The sequence below is a fragment of the Calliphora vicina genome, chromosome 5 (assembly GCF_958450345.1).
Source record: "Calliphora vicina chromosome 5, idCalVici1.1, whole genome shotgun sequence".
Taxonomy (NCBI): domain Eukaryota; kingdom Metazoa; phylum Arthropoda; class Insecta; order Diptera; family Calliphoridae; genus Calliphora; species Calliphora vicina.
Window position 1 is genome coordinate 46,445,613 of NC_088784.1, and position 27,064 is coordinate 46,472,676.

The window sequence follows — 27,064 nt, forward strand, 5'->3', positions numbered from 1 at the left end:
TGAATTTAATATTTTTTGTTAGTTTTATCTTTTTTTATTAAAGCAATCAATTTAATCAATTTAAAAAAATTCAATAAAAACAACGAAGAAGAAAAAACAAGTTATTTATATTTAATATTGGTTGTTTTGTGAACAATTTTGTCCCTAACTGTATGTATGGATGGATGTATGATTTCCACTGCTATTTCAGGGTTAGCTTGGAGTAGCTCCTGGGTAATGATTTTAAACAATGATAAATTCAAATAATTTAATCCGAATTAAAAATGGCTGTGAATTAATTCTAAATACAATGAATTTTTTTATGGTCTATAAAAATGGTTTATAAAAAACATTCACAACAAATTTAAATGTTTATCTTGAATATTTTTAATACTTATCAGCTTTATTTATTATAATTTTTAAATAATTTTTGTAAATTTCTTATATTTCTTTTCAGTAGAGATCGGATATTGCATTACAATGACTCCCTTCATAAGTCTAGCTCTCGCAGCTCATGGCCCACCGAATATTTTAGAACCACTTGTGCCATCATTTAGAACGACGACTACCACTTCTACCACCACAACAACATTTGTTCCTTTAATATCAAAAAATTCTTTTCAAGGCATAAGTATGTCTGAAGATTTAGACAATATAACAACTGTTATTGTTTTTGGAAATAATACCGTTTTAAGCCAAACAAATCTTACAAATATTATGGATCCTCGTGGGCCTCGATATTCTCTGTCATCAATGATTCTCATGGGTGTTGTTGCTGGCCTTCTAAGTTTACTGACCGTTGTTGGCAATGTCATGGTGATGATCTCATTTAAAATTGACAAGCAGCTCCAAACAATAAGCAATTACTTTTTATTTTCTTTGGCTATTGCTGATTTTGCGATCGGTTTAATATCAATGCCCTTGTTTGCTGTATCTACAATACTGGGATACTGGCCTCTAGGGCCTCATATCTGCGATACGTGGCTGGCTTTAGATTATCTGGCATCAAATGCATCCGTACTTAATCTTCTCATTATAAGCTTTGATCGTTATTTTAGCGTTACAAGACCTCTTACATACCGTGCTAAAAGAACGACCAACAGAGCTGCTGTTATGATAGCTGCAGCTTGGGGAATAAGCTTAATTTTATGGCCTCCTTGGATATATAGTTGGCCATATATAGAAGGCAAACGCACAGTTCCGCAATATGAATGTTATATTCAGTTCATTGAGACAAATCAGTATATCACGTTTTTAACGGCATTAGCAGCCTTTTATTTCCCGGTTACAATCATGTGCTTCCTATATTATCGCATTTGGAAAGAGACGAAAAAACGTCAGAAAGATTTACCTAACTTACAGGCTGGTAAAAAAGATGCATCTAAGCGATCGAATTCAAGGTAAGATTAATAAAATGATGTTGTTTATGGTATCTGTAGACGGCAGCTCTATATTAAAATATTATAGATTATAAAGGGCAATCAAGATAATACTTTATTTTAGTGTAGTCGCGAAATGCAAATACTGCAAGCATTCAATACAACGCACAGTGGGGAATTTGTGAAAAAAAGTGGAAATAAATCTGTAACTTCTAACGAATAGACTGATTTTAATAAATTATCATGGCTATAGAGGGGGTGTTGATAAATTTAAGTTTTTATTTAAATTTAGGCTTATAAAGCCAAGGGGTTGCCAAGCCACAATGCCCCAAAGTGGGGCACCTCGGGTATATCAAAAATTAAAACTGATGCCAAATTTTTGTTTCCGATACGATTTAAAAGATTTTTATATGTGTGGAATCTACTAGACGAGATCTACAAAAAACAATGCTTTAGCCATATTATCTCTTATATACTACGTTTATACGCACGGCTTATTCGCAAATAAAAATGCCGCATAAACAGTGAATTAATTTTTTATTTGCGAATACCTAACTCACGAAAACAATTCCTGATTAACGACACTATTTGCAAATAAGGTATTAAGCATTGCCATATGTTTTAACGCTTTTAGTTTATTAAAACAAGAATTTTCCGTAACTAATGTGACATATAAACAGTGAGTTAGTTAATTGCAAATAATTTTTATTTGTGAATAGGCTACGTATAAACGTAGTAATAGTTTACGAGTTATTCGCATTTGAAAAGAAAAATTTTATGTTTTTCACCTACCTTGGTCTGCTTTTTTGAAATATAATTTTTTTGAATTAACAAGACATGTATTAATAATAGTAAGAAAGAATGGTTTAAAAACCTCTAAAAAAAATAAAAAAGTAGTTTTTTCGCCATTTTTTTTTTGAAAAAAGTACTTACATTATTTTTAAATTATACAGAAAATAAAAAAAAGAGAAATAGTGTATTTATATTTTACTGAAAGACAACATTTCGGGTAATATTATAAAAGCAAAATAATATCAAAATTCGTATTATTGCGTGGTCCAGAGCCTTCCGAAGTAGACCTATTTTTTATATAAATTTCAATTAAAATCGGGCTATGCGTTTAGAAGTAGCAGATTTATTTGCACTTTTTCTCAGATCCCCCACTGTGAGACGTTGTCCTGTCCAAATTAAAATGAGTAAAAATAGTTAAAAAGAAAAAAAAACGTATTTTTGAATGATAATGTTTGATATACATTTGATTTTAAAATATGCATGTATCTACAACGAATCTTATGGTGTTCTATTTAAATTTTGATTGAAAGATCGATGTTAAGGTAACCAATTAAAATAAATATTTTTTTTCGATTTCTTTGCTGTGATACGTAATTTCGTTCATTGTAATGCTCTATGATATACGACATTTTTTGTTATTGTCTGGCACGTAAACAAATAATGGTGATGGTGTTCCAACACGGGAACAGGCGACATGTGGAGCCATAGGGATCCGTGGTAACAATACGTATTGTCCTTTGTACTTCCTTTAAGTATTGTGTCTTCGATGACGTTGTGCATCAGCCTTTTTATTGCATGTCGGGTGCAATATAGGTATTAAGCATTGCCATATGTTTTAACGCTTTTAGTTTATTAAAACAAGAATTTTCCGTAACTAATGTGACATATAAACAGTGAGTTAGTTAATTGCAAATAATTTTTATTTGTGAATAGGCTACGTATAAACGTAGTAATAGTTTACGAGTTATTCGCATTTGAAAAGAAAAATTTTATGTTTTTCACCTACCTTGGTCTGCTTTTTTGAAATATAATTTTTTTGAATTAACAAGACATGTATTAATAATAGTAAGAAAGAATGGTTTAAAAACCTCTAAAAAAAATAAAAAAGTAGTTTTTTCGCCATTTTTTTTTGAAAAAAGTACTTACATTATTTTTAAATTATACAGAAAATAAAAAAAAGAGAAATAGTGTATTTATATTTTACTGAAAGACAACATTTCGGGTAATATTATAAAAGCAAAATAATATCAAAATTCGTATTATTGCGTGGTCCAGAGCCTTCCGAAGTAGACCTATTTTTTATATAAATTTCAATTAAAATCGGGCTATGCGTTTAGAAGTAGCAGATTTATTTGCACTTTTTCTCAGATCCCCCACTGTGAGACGTTGTCCTGTCCAAATTAAAATGAGTAAAAATAGTTAAAAAGAAAAAAAAACGTATTTTTGAATGATAATGTTTGATATACATTTGATTTTAAAATATGCATGTATCTACAACGAATCTTATGGTGTTCTATTTAAATTTTGATTGAAAGATCGATGTTAAGGTAACCAATTAAAATAAATATTTTTTTTCGATTTCTTTGCTGTGATACGTAATTTCGTTCATTGTAATGCTCTATGATATACGACATTTTTTGTTATTGTCTGGCACGTAAACAAATAATGGTGATGGTGTTCCAACACGGGAACAGGCGACATGTGGAGCCATAGGGATCCGTGGTAACAATACGTATTGTCCTTTGTACTTCCTTTAAGTATTGTGTCTTCGATGACGTTGTGCATCAGCCTTTTTATTGCATGTCGGGTGCCATTACAAAGACGTGGTCCGATCAGACTTTCAGTTGGAGATTGTGAGGCGGCAATCCTGGTAATTCCAGCGAGATGGATAGTTGACGACATCAACTTGGGAAGTAACAGAATCCACCGATTTGTATGTCATCATTCGACATCAATATCACTTTGAATCTTAAAATTCAATTCGTCGACATCAAAGCTTTTCGCAGCCAAATAACGTGCTATGTTGGCTGCGACCAATCAACCAATCATGATTTTTGTAATTTTGTGCAATGTTTGGAAACACCTTTTGATACGGTGAACTGTCAGAAAGCGATGTGAAATGTCAATCTGGATTTTTCCGTTACCAATGTCCAGCAATTGTTTGGAAAATACTTCTCCAGATTGATCGTTCTGCAGCTCGACACACATGTTCACAGTCAATTGGAGTTTCTTGATGAAGCAAGCAATATCATTCTACGAGCGTATCGTTGCCAATATCAATGAGATCAAAACGTTTTTCCAGTTCAACCGGGAGCGTGTAAAAAAATCCTTCCAGTTCCATCTTTCACAACTTTCATAAGTGTGTCGTACGCATATTTTTGTTGACGATTCAATAGTGGAACGTTTGTTCGAACTGATTACTTTAAGGCATCGCAATCATATTGTTTTTCGCATTGCAACTCTTGATTAAATGCGTCGTGCATCGAACGATTGGGAGCTGTCATGCCTAACTCAGATAATACCTTTTTCGACATCATCAATCACATGTCCTCAATTAATATCAAAGCCTCGTTGAAAAATTTTCTCCCCAGTTGCAAATTTGGATTTGATGTTCTAATACGCATCTGATGCATAATATCATCACACATGGCATATTTGTACTTACTTCACAAATCAGTCGGTTTATCTCAACATGCTTCCCATATGTTGAGATGTACGTATTTAATGAGCATTTTACGAAAGCACTGCATCTCCGAGGGAGTATTTCCAACGAGTGTCATTATCTAACAATCGCTAGCGTTGACACCATCTCTATACGTTACACAATTCAACATTTATAGTTCGTAAATCTCGGAATGATGTTGGGCCACGAACGTTGACTAATAGCAAACGCAAATAGAAACACTCATCGTTTCTTGGATGGACTGTGTAAATGAGACCTAAAGCGTCGTATAAAAATAAATGTAGGAAACCTGGAACTGGATCTCCTTGTTTCCGAAGTTGAAATCTCGTTGTCGAATGATTCCAAGTAATATCTTGGCATTTCGGAGTATAGCAGCGTTCGGGCAAATTCATCATTTCGGCACATTTCTAAACATCTGGTCAATGTTGTAGATAGCGTTCGATCAACTCGTTGTAATACATTCTCCTCAGTAAAGTACACTTTTTGGCCATTTTCCAAATGTACGGCTAAATGAACAACAGTTGGATGTCTTTCATAACATAGCGGCACATTTGAAGTTGATTGACTTCATCGTTGGAATTCTCCACACTAACTCAGCCAAAACACTGACTTTGGTTACACATTTGCAGGTGTATTTGATAAGTGGGTGTGTACAATTTTTCTTTCTGTAAAACACTTTTGTGCACTATTGCGAACATTTAAAAAAAAATTTTGCCATATCTGTGTAGCCGTTTTTGAATTTTAGATAAATCGAAAAAGTGGGCGTAAAAGTAGGCATGGTCAATTTTCCTTAAGTTGGAGTATGAGGAACATTTCACAAAAAAAAATTGTCCAAATCGGTCCAGCCGTTCTCAACTGATGCAATTACCAACGAACGACATTTGATTTTTATTTATATATGTAGATAGATTTAGACATTTATTGCATAAATTTACAATTTCGGAAAAGTAGAGTGTTAAGATAGTTGAGGTATAATTTTGTATCTTTTGCCCCGTGTAAGTTTTGAAAATACCGCCATTTTTCACTTATTTCTAAAATTGTCCAGCTTTTTGCAAAAAACAAACTGGCAACCCTAGGCCCTATGCACCTTATATACTGATAGAAAAATCGTCATAACGCTGATGTATTTTGACATCAGTTCTATGTCAAGTGTCTTCGTTTTTGACCCCATGACACTTTTCATCATTGTCATGTCAGCCTTTACATCAATTGATAAAATTGTCATCAGGGTGAAAATGTCATCAATGTGATGACATATCGTCATCACAGAGATGGCCAATCGGAGTAAGTTTAAAAAAAAAATGTCATCAGTGCGGTGACACAGTAACATCGGAGGAATGACTTTTCGGGCTCAATTTGATGACAAACTGTCATCAATGCAATGATACATTGGTATTAAAAAAATGACTAATCGGCATCAATTTAATAGCAAAAAGTCTTCAATTCAATGACACACTAACATCATAGGAATGATTAATTGACACCTATTTATTGACAAAATGTCGTTAATGCAATGACACAATAACATACTTTTAATATCAAGATGTCATATAAGCAATAACGAATCTTGATAACTTTAAGACATGTCATCAATATTATGTTTTAATAATAATTTGATGGCAATATATCATTAAAGAAATAAATAACTGTCATTAATATTATGTACAAATAAAATAATTACAATATATATTACTAAAAAAAATTATTTTATTTCCAATAATTTTATTTCCAATTGCATTAAGAATAATCCTATTTATTTTTATACCCTTCACCTTCGTGAGAAGGGTATATATAAGTTTGTCATTCCGTTTGTAATTTATACATTTTTCATTTCCGACCCTATAAAGTATATGTATTCTGGATCCTTATAGATAGCGGAGTCGATTAAGCCATGTCCGTCTGTCTGTCTGTCTGTCTGTTGAAATCAATTTTCTGAAGACCCCAGATATCTTCGGGATCCAAATCTTCAATAATTCTGTCAGACATGCTTTCGAGAATTTTGCTATTTAAAATCAGCAAAATCGGTCCACAAATGGCTGAGATATGAGGAAAAAACCAAGACAACCTCGATTTTTGACCTATATCTGGATTACTAAGGCATTAATATAGACAATATGGATATCTAATGATAGATATTTCAAAGACATTTGCAACGTATATAAGACCATAGTAAGTTGGACCTACAATGGGTCAAAATCGGAAAAAAAATTTTAAACCGAATTTTTTTTTCAAAAAAAAAATTTTAAAATTTAAAAAAAAAAAATTTTAAAAATTTAAAATAACAATCGAAAAAATTTTTTTTCCAAAAAATTTAAAAATTAAATTTTGTTTACCTAAAAATATTTAAAATTTTAAGGTATAATTAGGTGAAGGGTATATAAGATTCGGCACAGCCGAATATAGCACTCTTACTTGTTAATACTATATTACGCTTTGAATATTATCCACCAGAATGGAAGGTTTCTTTAGTAACAATGATACCTAAGCTGGGAAACGATAACACTAAAGTAGAAACATATAGACTCATTAGCCTATTGACAAATATATCTAAGCTATTCGAAACACTCTTAATGCATAAGTTAAAGCCGATAGTGAATCATTTTGATTATATTCCAACTCATCAATTCGGATTTCGAGAAAAACATAACACATAATAGAACAAACTCACATGCTGGTAGATATCATATCAAAGACATTTGAAGAAAAAAAATATTGTTCTGCGCTTTTCATAGACATTTCGCAAGCCTTCGACAAAGTATGGCACGAAGGATTATCGATTAAAATAAAACAATATTTACCAGTAAACACACATAAGCTTTTAGAAAGTTATTTAAGTCCTCGAAAGTTCGTTCTTAAAGAGGGAGACTTCATAAGTTCACCACAGCCTATTGAAGCAGGCGTACTCCAAGGAAGTATACTTGGTCCCTTCCTATATTTGCTATATACTTGTGATATGCCTACAAACAGTCGAACCCACATATCAACTTTTCCTGATGACACAGCTAACCTAGCTATTCATGAAAACCCCCAAGAAGCATTTGTACTTTTACAAGACCATATACTCGACATAGGAAGGTGGTTAAAACAATGGGGAATAAAAGTAAACGAGCAAAAATGCATACATCTCACTTTCACATTGCGTAGAGAATCGTGCCCTCCAATCCTAATAAATAGTCATATAATACCTCAACAAACTGAAGTTAAATATCTAGGTCTGCATCTAGACCGACGTCTTACATGGAAAAAGCATATAGATACGAAATTGACTCAAAGAAGTTAAAATTACTGCAAATTTACTGGCTAATTGGTAAAAACTCGAGATTGAGTTTAGATTGCAAACTTTTGTTGTACAGCTCAATAATAAAACCCATAGGTGCTATGGAATACAATTATGGGGCACGGCCTCAGCTTCTAATATTGAAAAAAATTCAAAGATTCCAAAATAAAATATTAAGCAGCGCCTTGGTATGTGAGAAATATTAACATTCATAAGGACCAAGGTGTCTTCCTGGTGAAAACTGAAATAAAAAAACAAGCGGAGTCATTTTTTAAAAAGTTAGAAGTTCACCTAACCCACTTGCACGAACATTAATGAGAAGTAATGGCTACATCCGACAAAGAAGAGGGAATCCAGCAGACCTGCGCTGATGATAGGATCTATAAATTAAACATAACTTTTCGTCCAACTGTGCACAGTGGTATGAGAATAAAAAAAGAGGGAAATAAATCTGTAACTTCTAAACGCTTACGCCGACTTGAATGAAATTTCATATGCGCAAAGAGAGTGTAGTCGAGTTTAAGTTTTGAATTTGGACCACATGAGCCCACCAGGAGCGGGACCAGGGGTTCCCAAAGTAGGACACCTCGGGTATGTTAAATTTTTTAAATGATCCTATTTCTTCGTTTGTGTTCCGATTTATACAATACACATATATAATACGCATATATAATCTCCTCGTCGAGCACTACATAAAACCTCGTCGTAGCTATCAATTATCTCTTATAGCTTAGGAGAACATTTTTACCCACCCTACTCCAGTTTTTTGGTGACCGCGGTTCCAAATATTCCCCGATTTTATCCATTTTTCTTTTATAGGATTAACAATAGATCTATATATAAATAAGGAAAGAATGTTTAAAAATCATGGCTGAGTCCAAAGTTACATGCATTTGAATTTAAAAAAATTAAAAAAAGCGATTTTTCGCAATTTTTTTTGGGTTATCTAAAAAATTTCTAAGATGATGTATAATGAATTTGTACTTTTTGAAAAGCTAACTATTTTAAATTAAAAAAACATTTATAATTTTTGATACCGACGGGATCAGGTCCATTCAAAAAATGCTTATTTTTTATGTAAAATTCAACTTTAGGGCAAAAATTCTCAAATCGCATACTCGATATCAAAACATATTAACCTATTTTAGATGGCCCAATAAGTTCTTAATTATTTTGTAAAGGGTTCCGATAACCCCGCCCCTGGTATGGATATTATAGCCTAAAAACGAAAAAATCCCATTTTTGGGATTTTTCAAGATTTTTTTGGGAATTACGGGATACTTGATAACAAATTTCAAAATTTGTTTTCATTTTTCCATTTTAAATAGAAAAATCTAAATAACTGTGAAGTTTCATTAAAAAATATTCATAAATAAAAATTTTATTTCAATTTGAAAAATTTGTATCTATGCAAAATTCAATAAAGAGCATTTTTTGTCATATTTTTCAAAAAAGTATTCCATGAATTTTTTAATTGTCAAAAGATATATACATTTTTGAAAAGTAGACAAAATCCTCTTTCCATTGATATATAACATGTCTACCTTATGTTTTTAACGCGTCAAATAAATTAGGAAAAACTTAACAACTGTGCTGTAGTGCTCGACGACGAGATTCTATATGTGTAATTTTTTTAAATCGGAACACAAACGAAGAAATAGGATCATTTTAAAAATTGAACATACCCGAGGTGTCCTACTTTGGGAACCCGCTGGTCCCGCTCCTGGTGGGCTCATGTGGTCCAAATTCAAAACTTAAACTCGACTACACTTCCTCTTTGCGCATATGAAATTTCATTCAAATCGGCGTAAGGGTTTAGAAGTTAAAAAATTCATGGAATACTTTTTTGAAAAATATGACAAAAAATGCTTTTCATTGAATTTTGCATAGATACAAATTTTTCAAATTGAAATAAAATTTTTATTTATGAATATTTTTGAATGAAATTTCACAGTTATGTAGATTTTTCTATTCAAAATGGAAAAATAAAAACAAATTTTGAAATTTGATATCAAGTATCCCGCAATTCCCAAAAAAATCTTGCAAAATCCCAAAAATGGGATTTTTCGTTTTGTGGCTACAATATCCATACCAGGGGGGGGTTATCGGAACCCTTTACAAAATAATTAAGAAGTTATTGGGCCATCTAAAATAGGTTACTATATTTTGATATCGAGTATGCGATTTGAGAATTTTTGCCCTAATGTTGAATTTTACATAAAAAATATGAATGGACCTGATCCCGTCGGTATCAAAAATTATAAATGTTTTTTACATTTAAGATATTTGGCGTAAAGTTACCTTTTCAAAAAGTACAAATTCATTATACATCCTCTTAGAAATTTTTTAGATAACTTAAAAAGAATAAAAGTACTTTTTTCCCAAAAAATTGCCTTTTTAATTTTTTTTAAATTCAAATGAATATAACTTTGGACTCAGCCATGATTTTTAAACACTTCTTTCTTTATTTGATATATAGATCTATTTTTAATCCTATAAAAGAAAAATGGATAAAATCGGGGAATATTTGGAACCGCGGTCACCAAAAAACTGGAGTAGGGTGGGTAAAAATGTTGAAAATGAAATTTTCAAATGCGAATATCTCCTAAGCTATAAGAGACAAGTGACAGCTTTATGTAGTGCTCGACGAGGAGATTCTAAATGTGAAATTGTTTTTAAATCGTAACACAAACGAAGAAATAGGATCATTTTAAAAATTGAACATACCCGAGGTGTCCTACTTTGGGAACCCCTGGTCCCGCTCCTGGTGGGCTCATGAGGTCCAAATTCAAAACTTAAATTCGACTACACTACCTCTTTGCGCGTTTGAAATTTCATTCAAATCGGCGTAAGGGTTTAGAAGTTACAGATTTATACCACTGTGCGACGTCTTACCTGGGAAAAGAATATAGATACGAAATTGACTCAAATGAAGTTAAAATTACTACAAATTTACTGGCTAATTGGTAAAAACTCGAGATTGAATTTAGATTGTAAACTTTTGCTGTACAGCTCAATAATAAAACCCATATGGTGCTATGGAATTCAATTATGGGGCATGGTCTCAGCTTCTAATATTGAAAAAATCGAAGATTCCAAAATAAAATATTGAGAATATTAACATTCATAAGGACCTAGGTGTCTTCCTGGTGAAAAATTAAATAAAAAAACAAGCGGAGTCATATACGAAAAAGTTAGAAGTTCACCCTAACCCACTTGCACGAACATTAATGAGAAGTAATGGCTACATCCGACTAAGAAGAAGGAATCCAACAGACCTGCGCTGATGATAGGATTAAATAAATTAAACATAATATTTCGTCCAACTGTGGTGGGACGTAATTAAAAAAAAAATAATATTTAGATATAAGATTTGAAAAAATTATTGATAGTTCACATTATTTTGTGAAGATACAATAAATAAAATATGAAAATAAAAAAAAATAAAATTTCCAATGCAAGAATTTCATACATACATAAAAATAATTTTATTATTAATATATTAATTTTAATTTCAGAATTAAACAAAAATAAATAATGAAAAATCAAAATAAAATCAGTTGATTTGTATATCTTATAAAGAAACTGTTCGACGAAAATCCACATTGGTCTGCATGCAAGTGGATAATCTAGATTAAACAAATGATAAGTTTTGAAACAAATATCAACTGCTCTAATAAATGAACTAAATATACAAAATTTTTTGAAACTTTAAGAGTATTCTTGTCCCCAAGTCCTAAAATAAATGGCTGTATGGGCTGCTTTTTCTTCAGTAATTCCGCTACGTGGTTTTCTAGAGACTACATAGTCTCATTTATAAATATAAAGGCGTCCTGTGAATCACGCACAGTAAAAGTCTTGTATTGCCTTTTTCCATCAGCCTCACTTCTTTACGCGTTTGTAAAATTAGGTAGTGTAGGCACCACAATATCTTTAAATAAGTATTTTCGGAATCTATAAAGTAAATATTTTAATAATTATTGACTGAATACATGACCCGTTTAAACTTAACATCACGTTTGTCCAATTGCTTAAAAAGTTAAAAAACGGTATTTCTAAGCCAGAGTGCTATCATTTATGTCAAATATTTTATTAAAATCGATATCAATCTGACAAAAAAAGAAAGTAAATGTTACGTTAAGGATAATTAAATTGCAACATTTCAATATACATACCAGTTTAACTCCACGTATTTCATTATAATGGGGCCATAGTTTAAATATTTCGTCCATTGTTTGGCAGTCATTTTTTATTTGATAAAATCTTAATTTTGAACACGCAGACCACGTAGAGTAAAATTCCTCTGGTGGCAGCTCATCATAGCGAAGACTTTTAATTAGAATCAGATATAAGTCTTAGGGTACTAAAATGAAAAAAGACACAACCCAATTAGGCGATTATTGGTAAATTCAGTAGATATTCTCACCATATACTTCGGTTTTGATCGATGTTCGCCACTTTTTTTGAGAGATTTTAATGATATTTTATTATTTTTGTATTATTTCGTGTATATTTTGCCACGTCTTCCAGTTCGGTAAAAGGAAAGTTTTTCATTTAGAAATATTTTCAAAATTTGATTTTCAATCTTGTAGCTTGTTTGCGTTTCCATATGTATATCTTTTGATTGAAAATATTCGACTATAATATTAATCAACAAGTTACGGTGTTCGGGAGTAATATCTTTGGTTGTTTCATAAATTTCCAAAATTTTGCATCCAATTTTGAGTTGTTGAAAGATTTCCGTAACGCAAAGATTTGTGTTTGAATAATCATCATCACTAAATGATGATTTTGATGTTGATGGCGAAAGGGATTTTGAGCAATCGGTTGAGAAGTTATGAGGTAAAAGTGGAATGTTTAAATCTGACCGCCACTTTATGAAGTTGTGCTTAAAAGTAACTTTATCTCCGAAAGTCATTTTACTTGTTAGTTCATTTAAATCATTTTGGTCCATAAGTTTTAAAACATTTACATTTATGTTTTCATCTATAGAAAAGTAAACAAAAATTATTTTATTTTATGTTTTCTAACATTAAGGTGTGCTAAGAGTGGACATACAATGGCTTCATAAAAAGGTAGTACTTGCTTTTAATTTTTATTGTTTTTCAGAACTACGCTACTTATTAATATTACTTTTAAATTTCAATTAACTTTCTTATTGGAGCCACTATTTATACTATTGTTTCATTTTGTATGGGTAACTTACCTTTACAAAAATGTAATATATGTATGTTCTAAATTCCAAGTTTGAAGCAGACTTGTTGGCTGAAAGGGAATTGGAATTTGGAAAATTTAATAAATTTCTTTAGGGCGTATAAAAACCTTTGCTGACGATGCACAGTGGTTTAGAAACTTTTTTTTTGGAAATAATTCGGTATCTCGGGAACTATTGGATATATTGTTACAAAATTCCACATGGTTGGAGGTGTTTTCGAGTTGATCTACGTTTGTTCAGCTTTGTAGCGCTAATGGGGGCCAATGCGTGGCCCCTCAAAAAAAATCGTCAAAAATCCATTTATGAACTGAATGAGCTGAAACTTGAAATATATATTTATATATATAAAAAGTATATTTAAAAAATATCAGCTATATTGGTGATAAAATTCCAAATCTAATAAATACAACTTGCTAACAGTTATCTGGTCCCTATAAAAATTACACGCATCCAAAGTTGGAACATGTAAAAGGGGCCTATTTTTTACGTTTTTTCCCAAAAAAGACCATATATTTGTTCTGTAAAAAAAAATTTCTTCTGGACTATATACAATTTTTATATGATCCGGAAGGAAAACTTAATGCAAAAGCGTGTAAAGTAAAATTTGGCTTCCTTAAGAGGACCTAGTCCCCACCAGGCCTATCCAAACTTGGCCAATTTTAATAAAAAATTTAGGTTTGAGTAAAAAATTCTAAAATGTCAAAGCACCAATCCTCGAAAAAGCTCCATATTTATATAACACTATATGTTTCTTAAATACTTACATAGTTTTTTTTACTATGACACGGTAAATAACGTCACAGTAGGCACTTTTCTAAAAAAACTCAGTTTTTGGATCATATTTTCCCCGTTTTAGGAATTTAGGTATTTAAAATAAAAAAATGTCAAAAATTAAAATGCCATTAATTTAAGGACACTTGGATCTACTTTTTTTACTAAATTTTGTTATGTATCTTTAACCGTTAAAATTTTACATTAATTCAACTTTTATATTTTTCTTCGTGGAAAATCACCATATTATAATTTTTTTAGTTTTTAAAGTAAATGACGTCCCAAAATTTTATAAAATTATTTAATTTTACTAAAATATCAATCTTCAAGTCCTAACAACAATATCAAATACTTATATAAAAAGCCTTTATTTACTCCTCAGAAGTTCCACAAACCTTGCCCCCTTTGACAAATTTGATGTGTGATAGTAAAAAACTTTGTAAGTATTTAAGATCATTCCCCAATTATAGTATGTTATTACGGGAGGACTAACATTTCAAAATTTCATACTGAAACATATTACTTTAAAACAAATTGGCTTAAATATAAAAAATATACATATAAGCAGTCATATCCACACAGATCTTTTTATTCAGTGTGAGGAAGATGTAGATAAAAGTGTCAATGACTTTACGTCATTAATTGTATCGGCTCTAAATCATTTAAAGAGTCAAATATTTTCTAAAACGGATATGCACATTTCCAACTCAGATATTGAACTTCTTTTAGAAAAGAGAAAACTCAGAAGAGAATGGCAACAAAATAGATCATCTGCTGCAAAGAAGAGGCTGTCTGCTGCTAGTAAAAACCTGAGGATCGCAGAAATAGAACTTAAACACACAAATTTTTCCCTTTGGAAAGCAACGAAAAATATCAAGCCACCGGTAGAGGGGCAAAGGCCTTTAAGGAAAGCTGATGGTACCTGGGCTCGCAGCACAGAGGAAAAGGCTAAAATATTTGCCGATCACTTAAGTACAGTCTTTCAACCAAACTCGCCAACAACTGTTTTTGAACTTGAAGAGCCACCTGTGTCAACATTATCTAATGATGACATATTAGATATAAGCCCAGAAGTCATTAACGAAGTAATCAAGGATAATATAATATTAAAAAATCACCTGTTAATGATTCTGTTACACCTACTATGATTAAAAACCGAGTGTGGCAATAATTGTGCTGTCTACAATATTTAATGCGATCTTTAAACATGGAGTTTTTCCGACAAATTGGAAAACTTCTCAGATAATAATGATACCAAAGCCAGGTAAGGACTTGACCGTACCATCCTCCTATAGACCAATAAGCTTGCTTCCTTGCTTATCGAAACTGTTCGAAAAAGTGTTTCAAAAGAAAATCATACCATTTTTAAATGAGAAAAATATAATCCCAGTTCATCAATTTGGTTTCCGGGAACGCCACGGAACAATCGAACAAGTTAATCGTATAACCGGAGAGATAAGAAAATCCTTTGAATTAAAGAAATATTGTTCAGCTATATTTTTGGATGTCGCTCAAGCCTTCGACAAAGTATGGCACAAAGACCTGGTATATAAAATAAAATGTTTGCTGCCACCATCTACTCATAAACTATTGGAATCTTATCTATCGGACCGTATATTTACAGTTAAGTACAATGATTACGTGACAAGAGAATATAGGATTGGAGCAGGAGTACCACAAGGAAGTGTTCTTGGGCCTACCCTCTATTTGATTTACACCTAAGATGTGTGGAAACATGGTTAAACAAATGGAGAATACGTGTAAATGAGTTAAAAAGCAAACATGTTACGTTCACACTGAGGAGGGGATGCTGTCCACCTGTCAAACTTAACAATATTAATATACCTCAGTCCGATTATGTTACATACCTTGGTATTCACATAGATAGAAGACTTACTTGGCGCCGTCATATCGAAACCAAGAGACTTCACATGAAGTTAAAAGCTCTAGCCTTCACTGGTTAATAAGTGATCAATCAAAGTTAAGCCTGGACTATAAAGTCACCCTGTATAAAATCATTTTAAAACCAATTTGGACATATGGAATCCAATTGTGGGGAACGGCCAGTAATTCCAGTATTGAGCTTATACAGAGGGCCCAGTCGAAAATTCTTAGGACCATGACGGGTGCACCATGGTACATAAGAAATGAAAACATCCACAGGGACTTGGAAGTGTCACTAGTGAAGAATGAGTTTAAGAAAGTCCGCGATAAATATATACTGACCCTGCAATCCCACCCAAATCCGCTTGCTCGGCTTCTCGCACAGAGCCAAACCAGATCAAGGCTTTGTAGAGGAGATCTACCACCTCGCTAAGATGAGGTCCATGCATCAAGCAATGCTCTCTTTAGAGAGCAATTAGTTTCAATTTTAGTTATAAGATTTAATCACTTATTGTTAGGCCTAATGATATAGGCAGATTCAATAAATAAATAAAAAAAAAAGTATTTAAGAAATATATAGGGTTATATAAATATGGAGAGTAGTGAGTCAATATATGAAATTTTGGCTTTAATTTATCTTCAAAAAGTCTTAAAAACATTTCATTGTGGGAAACAATGTTTTGTTTGAATGAATCAATGAAATGGTTACTGATTTTGAACAATAATGCAAAATTTAATATCTTAATTAGAAGAATACAAATAACCAAACTTCATCATTTTCAGGCACCAAATCACTAACCATCATTGGAAAGTACATGACAAAAGTTAACATTTCTCGTGAGTGCATTCTCAAATGATTCTTTTTCAAATGAATCATTGAAATATCTTGACATGTGTTACCAATTTCTAATTCACGGTACTGAAACAATTTTTTTCGTTTGTTTAACCTGTCGAGAGTGAAAAATTTTAATTATAACTCAATTTAATTCTAACTCATCCGAATATAAAAAGTACGGAACAAGCATATTGTTTGGTTACAAATCACACTTTTTTTCCACAAATTCATGTGATTATGAAATGAAATTAAGCATAGCTAATAATTTGTCATATTTCTCTAGAACTTTTCTAAATGTATTCTTCATAGACACAAAAGCAAGTTTGGTTTCTTTTCGAAAACATTCAAGATTACCTTTTTGATATTATAAGACTGCATTTGTTTCTACGACGACTTCTTTGATGTTTGAAAATAGATCTTCTTTTGAGAGCATCATTTTTAATTTATGTTGAGTCTTAAGATCCTTAAAATAGCGATTTATCTCACCTGTAACATTAGAAATTTGTTGAAAAAAATGTTTATCAAATTTTTGGCTAATTGAATAAAAACTCATAAAAGCGGTTCAATAATTATACTAAACAGATTTTCACAAATCTTTTCCGCATCAGTTCTTGCAAAATTACATTTAGCATATAGCTCTGTTTCAAATACCAATATATTCTTATGCATTTTTTTAGAAGTTTTTCATCACTTTCAAATGTATTGTTTTCAACATTTGCGTTGTTTTCATTGTTACCAAAATTCTCTTTAAAAGAGCATAACAAATGTCTCATTTTTTTCAGAAATTCATTAAGCATTGTTGTTGGTTGGTTTTTGGACGAAGCATAACAAACACACGCGTTTCAATTACAATTGAAAACAAAACGACAAAGTCAGAAATAAATAAAAAATTGGAGAGAATTTCGGCCGTATAATGTATATTCTTTTATTTCCTTAAAATTTAAATTACATTCATTTAATAAATTGGTTATATCTGGCAAAAATTCTAAATCTAAAAATTCTTTATTTTGTTCTTATTTTAACTGTTTGACATTATGTTTGCTGGGTAGCTCTCTCACCAATACAATGACAGTTTTAGTTTTGGCAATCTCTGCTATAAAGTATATATATTCTGGATCCTTATAGATAGCGGAGACGATTAAGCCATGTCCGTCTGTCTCTCTGTCCGTCCGTCTGTCTGTCTGTTGAAATCAATTTTCTGAAGGCCCCAGATATCTCCGGGATCCAAATCTTCAACAATTCTGTCAGACATGCTTTCCAGAACTTTTGCTATTTAAAATCAGCCAAATCCGTCCATAAATAACGGAGATATGAGACAACCTCTGAAAATTTCATCAAAAAAAACACAATTTATTGCATGCTTTGACAAAAAAGCAACAAACCGTATGTTTGGATGTTGCTTTGCGTATTTTGCTTTTGGCCCTAATTTTATAAAACGCAACGCCTCCATTTTATTTGCGTTTCATTAAATTACAGTTTGCAAATCACTGCGTTCAAACAAGTGACTGCTCGCGTTGTAACATCTGATTCTTACGTTATTGTGATTGCAGTTGTTTGAAATTGTATAGTTTATACAACGCAACGCTTACTTTTTTGTCACTTTGATTGTCAAATTTAACGCTTCAATTTTCTTGGCGTTAGTTTAAAAAGTGGTCAAATATTCTTAAAAAAATAACAAATATTTAAACATTTTTAATTATAATTATTTCTGAAATAAACATACTTATGTAACTACTTTAGGTTTGGACTAGCATCAAATGTCTGCCCAGTACCGCAATTCTGTAAGTTTTTATATATTCCTACCGATGTCGTTAAGTAACGAAAAATATCGGTTGCTCTAACGAATTTAATATTCAGTATTTGAAGTTAACGATTTCTCTCGGTAATACATATTAACGACGAATATATTTAAAAATATAAATTTCAATATTTTTAAAATTAAGAAAATCATTTTTATTTATTAAAATGTTCACTGCATTTTCGTGTTGGTAGATAAAATTGTAGTCGTGTGAATAAATAATCGCATTTATATTTAAAAATCAAACACCAGCTCCCCCAAATACATATACAGAAGAACAAGAGTTTTTTTCTTCTAAAAATCAAAGTAACCCAGTGTAATCCATATGTCTATGCCACCACAAGTGATCATTGATTCAGAATTTAGATATTAGTTGTTATAAGGACCGTCAAAAAATTCGGATGAATTTCCTTCTAAGAAAACGGTCTTAAAAACGATTTTTTAGCTTTTATATAAGTTTATACTCGTATCACATCGCTAAATAAATTGCTCACTAGGAAATTTGAAAATAGGGATAAACATTATACACTCCAGAAATGTGTTAAATAAGGATATTATGCTATTTTTTAAAAGCAAATGATAATTAAGGCAAGTTAATTTGTATATTTTTTAAACTTAAATCAGTCTGTATCTAACGAACACAAGAAGGTTGACCAATCGTACTTTCAAAGAACGGCTTATTTCAAATATTTATGTTACAAAACTAACTTCTTAACAATTATCGTTATGGCTTAACTAGAACATTTTATTTGTTGTTAACCTGACAAATGTCTTTATTTACCGAATATTTTTAACGAAAATAATTCGTATAATTCAATTCGGAGTATCTCTTAACGATAAGTATTGTTAACTTATGAATTTTGATAACTTAACGACAAAATTTGTTACAGAATTCCGGTACTGAGCTTCCACAAGTATCGTTCTCTATCCCAACAGAAAACTTCACTTTTATGTTTTTAATATTTATTTTGTTATATTTTTGTGTCTTCTTTGAACAAATATTTTATGGATTCAAAAGTAAATAAACGCCATACAGCTGTTTGGTTTACAGTATTGCCAACGCGATATAAGTACATTTTTTTGTATGTTTTTATTTTAAATTTTAGTATCAACTTATAAAATGGCAACCACGGCTACGTAGAGATTTGACAATAAAAGTGACATCGTAATATTTCGTCGTTGACTAAACGCAATGTCGTAGTGATTTATAAAATTTTATATTTTTTGTTACGCGTTCACAACAGCGTTGGTGAAGCGTTTAACGCAAGTGATTTACAAAATTAGGGCCTTTGTTTTTTTTGTGTTTTGTTTTTTTTTGGCGTTGTTGTTGTTTTTTATACAACTAAACGTATGTTTGGTTGTGTGTTGGTTTTATTGCTTTGCGTATGTTGGTTTTGTTTTGACAAAAAAGCAATAAACCCAGCAGTTAAGCAAGAAGTCAATGTATCCCTTAAAGACAGTAATTGTCACAAATGTCTTATCACTTGGCTGACTCCATTTTATATATTTTGGTCATTTGACACGTGTGTGCAATTTGTAGTGCAGAGAGAAGACAATTGGTTACTTTATACATCCAAAGTAATCTAGCGTGAAGACAATTGACACTTAAGTGTCTAAGTAATGTGTAGTGAATAATTCGTACAAACTGGTTTTTTACAAATTGTGTTGATATAATTCGCATACAGTTTATTTTTATTTTTGCTTAAGTATATTGATATCACATGTAACATATCATGAAGTCAATAGTCACTTTAGTGCCTCTTAGTAACCTATGGTGAAGTCACTTCAAACTTTTTTTTGTACTGCACTTTATTTTACGATCAGCTATCTGATAGTCACATTGTAATCAAAAGGGTCAATTGACCCCCTGCTTAGGACATGCACATGTTAAAATAACTAGTCAAGTAGCTGATCAAGTAACCAGTTACAAAGCTAGCAAGGTAACTGACGCTATGTAACCAGTATGTGAATCCAATGCGTTACCTACTTTGGTCCAGCTATTAGACAGTCCCATTGTAATCAAAAAGAGACAATTGACCCCCTGCCTAGGACATGCCCGTGTTAAAATGACTAGTCACGTGGCTATTGAAGTAACTAGCTCCCACCCTAAATGATGGGTAAAATCACTAGTTCGGTACTGTCTCCTAGAACTGCTGGGAACCGTATGTTTGGATGTGTATTGGTTTCATTGCCTTGCGTTTTTTGTTTTTTTTTTGGTGTTTTGTTTCGTTTGGCGTTGATGTTGCTTTTTATACAATAAAACGTATGTTTGGATGTGTGTTGGTTTCATTTCTGTGTTTTTTGGTTTTTTGTTTCGTTTGTAACTTCTACAATTTTTAAAAGTGTTCTTGATAAATTTAGGATGCTGTACGCTGAAAGTGGGCAATGTACATACATACATATATACTAATTATTATAAAAAATAATAACCCAGCGGCGAAATTTTTGAGGCCTTCAGCTATAAGGCCTTCTGTAAGACCTTCCTGGACCTTTTTTTAGATCCAGTACTCATGCTCACTTGCCTTCTCAGGAAGACCTTATGGAAGGCCTACCTGCTCCCTTCTTTTTGTTGCTACAAATATAGTACAAGCAGAAAATACCGTTAAAAACTCACATTCCAAAGACAAAACTACAAATACAAAAAAATGTAAAAAGTGAAGAGAAAAAAAGAAGTAAACTTAAAATAGTTCTGCTTTAATTCTTGGACAAAGCGGTTGTGAGAATTTTTTACTTGGTCATTATTGGATTTTATTATAAAAAAATTAAAATAAATAAGATATCGCTTAGGCCGAGTAAGTTATTAAATTTTAAACATAGTTTAGGCTTAATCAAAGATACAATTTATTTAACAAAATTTATTTACAAAGGCCTGAAAACAAGCCTGTGAAGAAGGCCTGCTACCAGGCCTGTTGAAGAAGGCCTTATATCAGGCCTGTTGAAGAAGGCCTTCTATCAGGCCTGTTAAAGAAGGCCTTGGCTGGCTAGGACATCGTGTGTAAAAAATGTATGAGTATGGAATGGGTCAATAAGTCCTTGTGTCTGCTAAATAAGGCCTTCCAGAAGGCCTGCTTACTACTTCTTTTCGCCGCTGGGAATGTATCCACAACAAAGGTGAAGGGTATATAAGATTCGGCATAGCCGAATATAGCACTCTTACTTGTTTTTCTGTTAATATTGTTATAAAAAAATTGCACACACCGCACTACTCAATGAGATTTAAAAATCAACTGAACTAGAACAAGGTGGTGTCAGTTCTACAAAAACAACGATTGGTCTTAACAAATGTCAAAAAACCAAAATGAAAAATTAAACAAATAAGTATTTAAACTTAATATAGTGTAGATAATTGAATAGTGAGGGCTTTACTTATTTATGTAAACAATAAATATTTTGTTAATAAGCTTAGAATATGTAGATATTTAAATATAAAAACAAGCTTTGACAGTTGTTAGAACCAAAAAGCGAAAAAAAAAATTATCAGCTGTTTGACTGACTCCACCTTGTATAAATTCGCCTTGAACTAGAACAAACAAAAACAAAACACATTTCCTCTTAAATAATTTAAATAAACTGTGTACACAAGGCGAATTCATACAAGATGGTGGTAGTTCTACAAAAACAACAAATGGTCTTAACAGATGTCAAAAAATTAAAAATTAAACAAATATGTATTAAAACTAAATATAGTGTAGATAATTGAATAGTGAGGGCTTTACTTATTTATGCAAAATATAAATATTTTGTTAATTAGCTTTGAATATATAGATATTGAAGTATAAAAACAAGCTTTGACAGATGTTAGAACCAAACAAGCGAAAAAAGAGTAATCAGCTGATTGACTGACACCACTTGTATAAATTCGCCTTGTGTGCAGGGTTGTCAGATTTTTTTTACCTCCATCGCCAAAATCTAAACTAAAAATCGCCAAATATCGCCAAAATAATTTTTTTGAGTTCTTTTTTTGTAAAATACGTATGTATGTATTTTATGTATTATAAAGACAATTTATTTCGGTTTAAATCTAGTGCATTAGTTATTTATATTGAATTGATATAAAAAGTATATATTGTATTACAATTAAACTTTTGTAACATTTTATCTGTAGGCTGAAATGAACTGCAACAAAATTTATTAACATTCTATAACTTATTATTCTCATCAATGAATCTAAAAGTTCATATTGAATTTTTTACGTAAGCGAGTTTTGGAATAAGTTCTACGCAAGGGTTGCTGGTTGGTAAAATTAACATATTTAGAACGGCTAAGTCTTTAATCGGTTAAGTCTTTAATCTAACAAAAATCTAACAAATTTTCTCGGAATTTCAGATCTAAGTCCAATTGATATATGCTAATTTTGACCTCTGCAACTTCATATTTCCCTGCAGATACTTTTGTATTTAAAAATATAGTTAATGATTTTTTAACTACCAAAAATTTCGATTCCATTTCAATATTGAAAATCGTTAGCTTAGTACGCAAACGACCCAAGTCCCATTTTTTGAATTTTACAGGAGAGACAAAAAACGTTCTATCTTTTTTTGCTTTCAATATTCTTTAGATCTGTAAACGCAGTTCTCTTCTATGATCTGTTAACATGAAGTATCAGTTGAAAAAATAAAATAATTGAAATAACTTTAGAAACTGAAGCCATTTTTAGGGACTTAGCTCTTTTGATTTTTATGATTTTGTGTTTTTTGGCTGGACTTAGCACATTTTCTTATAATAAATTTTAATTTCTCGTTTTATTATTTTACAAATTGGTTATATTATTTAAATACATAACAAAAAACAGTCTTATTTCATTGCTGTAAAACAAAATAACTCAAAATCTTAAATAAATTAGTTTTTTATTAATATTTCTTCAAAATTTATTTTTTTTTATTTTACAGTGAATTGTGTAACCATACCAGTGTTGCCAATTTAGCCCATTTTGGGCTAAATTTAGCACTTTTCAATCTTGTTTAGCCACAAAAAAATTAATTTAGCCTTTAGCCTTTTTTTATTTTCATTTAGCCATATATATTTACTCTAATGAAAATTATATAGTTACTCTAATGATCTGAAATTTTTGCTGCTGAAAATTAGTAAAATCAGTTCAAAAAAATTGGCAGGGATATTATGACAAAAATTAACTAAAAATGTTGAAACAGTAAACAATTTAATTGTTTGAACCTTCCATACATTAAAAAAATGCCATAACTAATATAGAGAAAATGGACGTTATTTGAATAAAAATTGTTAATAAATATGTTAATGTTTTACGCGCGGGTCCGGGCGTTTATAAAATCATATATAGGGTTAAAGAGAATACTTTAAACTTTATCTGGGCGATGTATTTTTTGATCCCTTTGAAGGTTAGGTTCCTCTAAAATTAAAATTTGATGTAAATATAGTACTTTAACAAAAATTGTATAACACATGCCATGTAGTACCGTTTTCAAAGACTACAATCCAACCAATTTAGAAAGAAAAATTCAGTTCATTATCGATAATAACTTAGCTATGATCATTTCAAATATACATATCTGATCAAATATAAAAAATTAACTTTTATCCAAATTTAAATTAAATATTTATGTTTACATATTTTGGCTACCTTAGTTTTGATATGTTTACTAACTAATGGCAAAATTTATGTTTTTGCCAATGAAAATCAATTCTGTACGACGACGTGTATATTTTTTAGAATATCTTTTTTTCTGCATTACATGAGAGGCATATTTGCCATATATTCACTTATCAAAATATTCTCCATCGAAGTTATCACAAAGGATTACTTTATACATAATTTGTCTTTCATATAAAACAATTTTCCTAGGAGCATTTTGCAGGCCAGGTGATAAAAACATCGGCATATGATATACGTGTGGCCCCATATTACGTTATTTGAAAGTTAAGGATCAACATACAGGAATAAATATTCTTATTTTCGCATTTGAAGGTGTGTTATATTCATACATTTTTGTTTGTCTATTCGGCATAGCCAAATGTAACATTCTAAGTAGTTTTTTGTGTCAAATGTATGTATTTTTTTAATTAAAAATGTTAGCCCTTTCTAAGTATTTAGCCCTTTTTGTTCACCATGAATTGGCAACACTGAACCATACTATAGTGATTACATCGAAAAATGTTAATCTTCAAAGTATTATAGCAAATAGTATTGAAAAAGTAGATTTAAATATCATATTCAATGTTTTTTTGCTGGACTTAGCATGTTTTCTTATTATTATTTTTTTTTTGTGGAGTTAGCACTTTTGCGTAGCACTGAAAATCATCAGTTAGAAGCAAAATAACAATATTTTTTATTTCAAAATATGTATCTTATGTTTTACTATCTTTCTGCATCAAAATCTTAATTTCAATCAAAAGTGGACTTGTTACGTTTGCGTACTAAGCTAACGAAATTCATCATATACTATAGAAAAAGTTACATATATTTTCTCTTAACCGTTTAAGTATTTCTTTTAAAAGATTTTTAAGTACAAAGAACTATTTTCTTGTAATGTTTCTACATCATATTCCTCCATTTTTATATTTTGTAATTCTATTTCAAATTCTGTGCCAAAATCGATAGATTTCGGATTCCAAAGAATCCTTCATTTTTAATGAGCATATTAAATTATCAATATTTCCATTATTATTTAAAAATGACAACTTACACATTTTAGAAGAAAAATTAAATATTGTTGAAACTATTTGATCATGTATGCTACCTGCATCTATATGATCAGATTATAAATGATTCATTTATTCCAATGACTATTGGGTTAATAAATATCAAAGAAATTATTTCAAGAAAAACAAATAATTTGTTAAAAAATAGCCAAGCAAATCGTCAACTAGTCTGTCAATCGCCAAAAAATCGCCAATTGGAAATTTTGGTCGCCAAAGGCAATGAAAAATCGCCACGTTTGGCGAGAAATCGCCACATCTGACAGCCCTGCTTGTGTGTACTGTTATGTTGGACAACTTTTTTCATTTCTTTTGTGTCTGGAATACTTTACTATGTTTGTTGTTGTTTATTTAACTCTTATCTTATTTAACTCTCTTCGCTCTCATTTGGTTTGATGCAAATGCAACATATGATGTCAAAGCAGGGATGATAAATGACATTTTCAAAATTGTACATAATTCAGTAAAAAATTTTACTTTTTTTACCCTAATTGTACGAGTACTAAAACGCAAAACAATATTTTAGTTTTGGTAATACCAATCATATTGTCCAATGGAATATTATTTTTATTTAGTATTCGTACAGTAGCGTCAAATATTCCATTTGCTGTAGAATCCTCGATTGGAGCCAATTCCAAAAACCGATCGCGGCATCGACCATCAAAAATTCTTATTATTATGGCCAAATTATTAGAAACTGAACAGTCTGTACTTTCATCAATTACTAACGAATAATATTTTTCTTTACAAAAATTACTTATTTCGTTACTATTTTCTGGACGAGTAATATTAGTTATGGTTTTTGAGCTATTGGCCTGTTTATTGTAAACATTTTAGAAATTTGTGAATCCGTCACACCTTCTTTGATAACATTGTTTAGATGGTTCAGAATTGAAAATGATAAATTGTGTTCCGCAACAAACAAGCTTAACATAACTTCTAGTTTTTTAGCGGATTCTGCCATAGGACATGTGGTTGTTTTTACAAAATTATTTATTTTTCGTGTGGTCTTAACTGCATAATATTACAAATACCACATTTTTTGTTGGTCCCGTCTTTAATAATCCACGGAAATTCTTTCACGCAATTTACATGATTATTTTTTTTTCATGTTTGCCCAGACATATGTTTTCATGTTTGTCGATGATTGTTGGTGCGCGGGGTAGAGAAGAATGGGGGGTAAGAAAACAAACATGATTTCGGGTTTTCATGTTTCTTTCTGACATTCCTCTTTACACTCATTCGTATTGTTCTTATTATGTTTTATAATTTTTCGTTTGTTGAAGTGAAAACATTATTTATATTAAAAGAGCAATTTTTTTTAAAGTTAAATCAAACATTTCTTCAATTATTTCATCACACATTTTGAATTTAATTTTAAAAAACAATTTAATTTTAAAAAACAATTTAAAAAATTGTCCAATTTATTTTACACAATCAAATAGTATCAAAAAATATTACGAATTTAAAACAACTAAAGAGAATCAACAATTAAATGTCAAAAACAAGACAAACATAATTTCATGTAAAAAATCACCGTGTAAATGTTCATGATTTTTTGGAAGATTCTCAAATGGGAATTCGAAGAAACAGACGTCTGAAAAGTCTTAATGTAAATTGCGCTTTTGGTCCATGCTTCTCTGAAGGCTGTTGTATATGGTTTGCGCTTTATACTCATTCTGCAACACAATGAAAAACATATTTTACATATTGAAATCCATTTATTTTGTCTTCAACCTTACGTTGCTTCTTCTAGATCCATTAAGGAAATTAAAAATA

General features: G+C 30.9%; 2 protein-coding genes across 2 annotated transcripts in view; one reads left to right on the plus strand and one right to left on the minus strand.

Moving 5' to 3' along the window:
- Positions 1 to 447: 447 nt before the first annotated feature.
- Positions 448 to 27,064, plus strand: part of mAChR-A (muscarinic Acetylcholine Receptor, A-type) — a 60,591-nt gene continuing 33,974 nt past the window's right edge. The window contains exon 1 of the mRNA XM_065513791.1: positions 448 to 1,379. Within this exon, the coding sequence (XP_065369863.1) occupies positions 460 to 1,379 (920 nt within the window). The 5' untranslated portion in view covers positions 448 to 459. The remainder of the gene's footprint in view (positions 1,380 to 27,064) is intronic.
- Positions 4,568 to 27,064, minus strand: part of LOC135959717 (uncharacterized) — a 31,242-nt gene continuing 8,745 nt past the window's right edge. The window contains exon 3 of the mRNA XM_065510745.1: positions 4,568 to 4,672. Within this exon, the coding sequence (XP_065366817.1) occupies positions 4,568 to 4,672 (105 nt within the window). The remainder of the gene's footprint in view (positions 4,673 to 27,064) is intronic.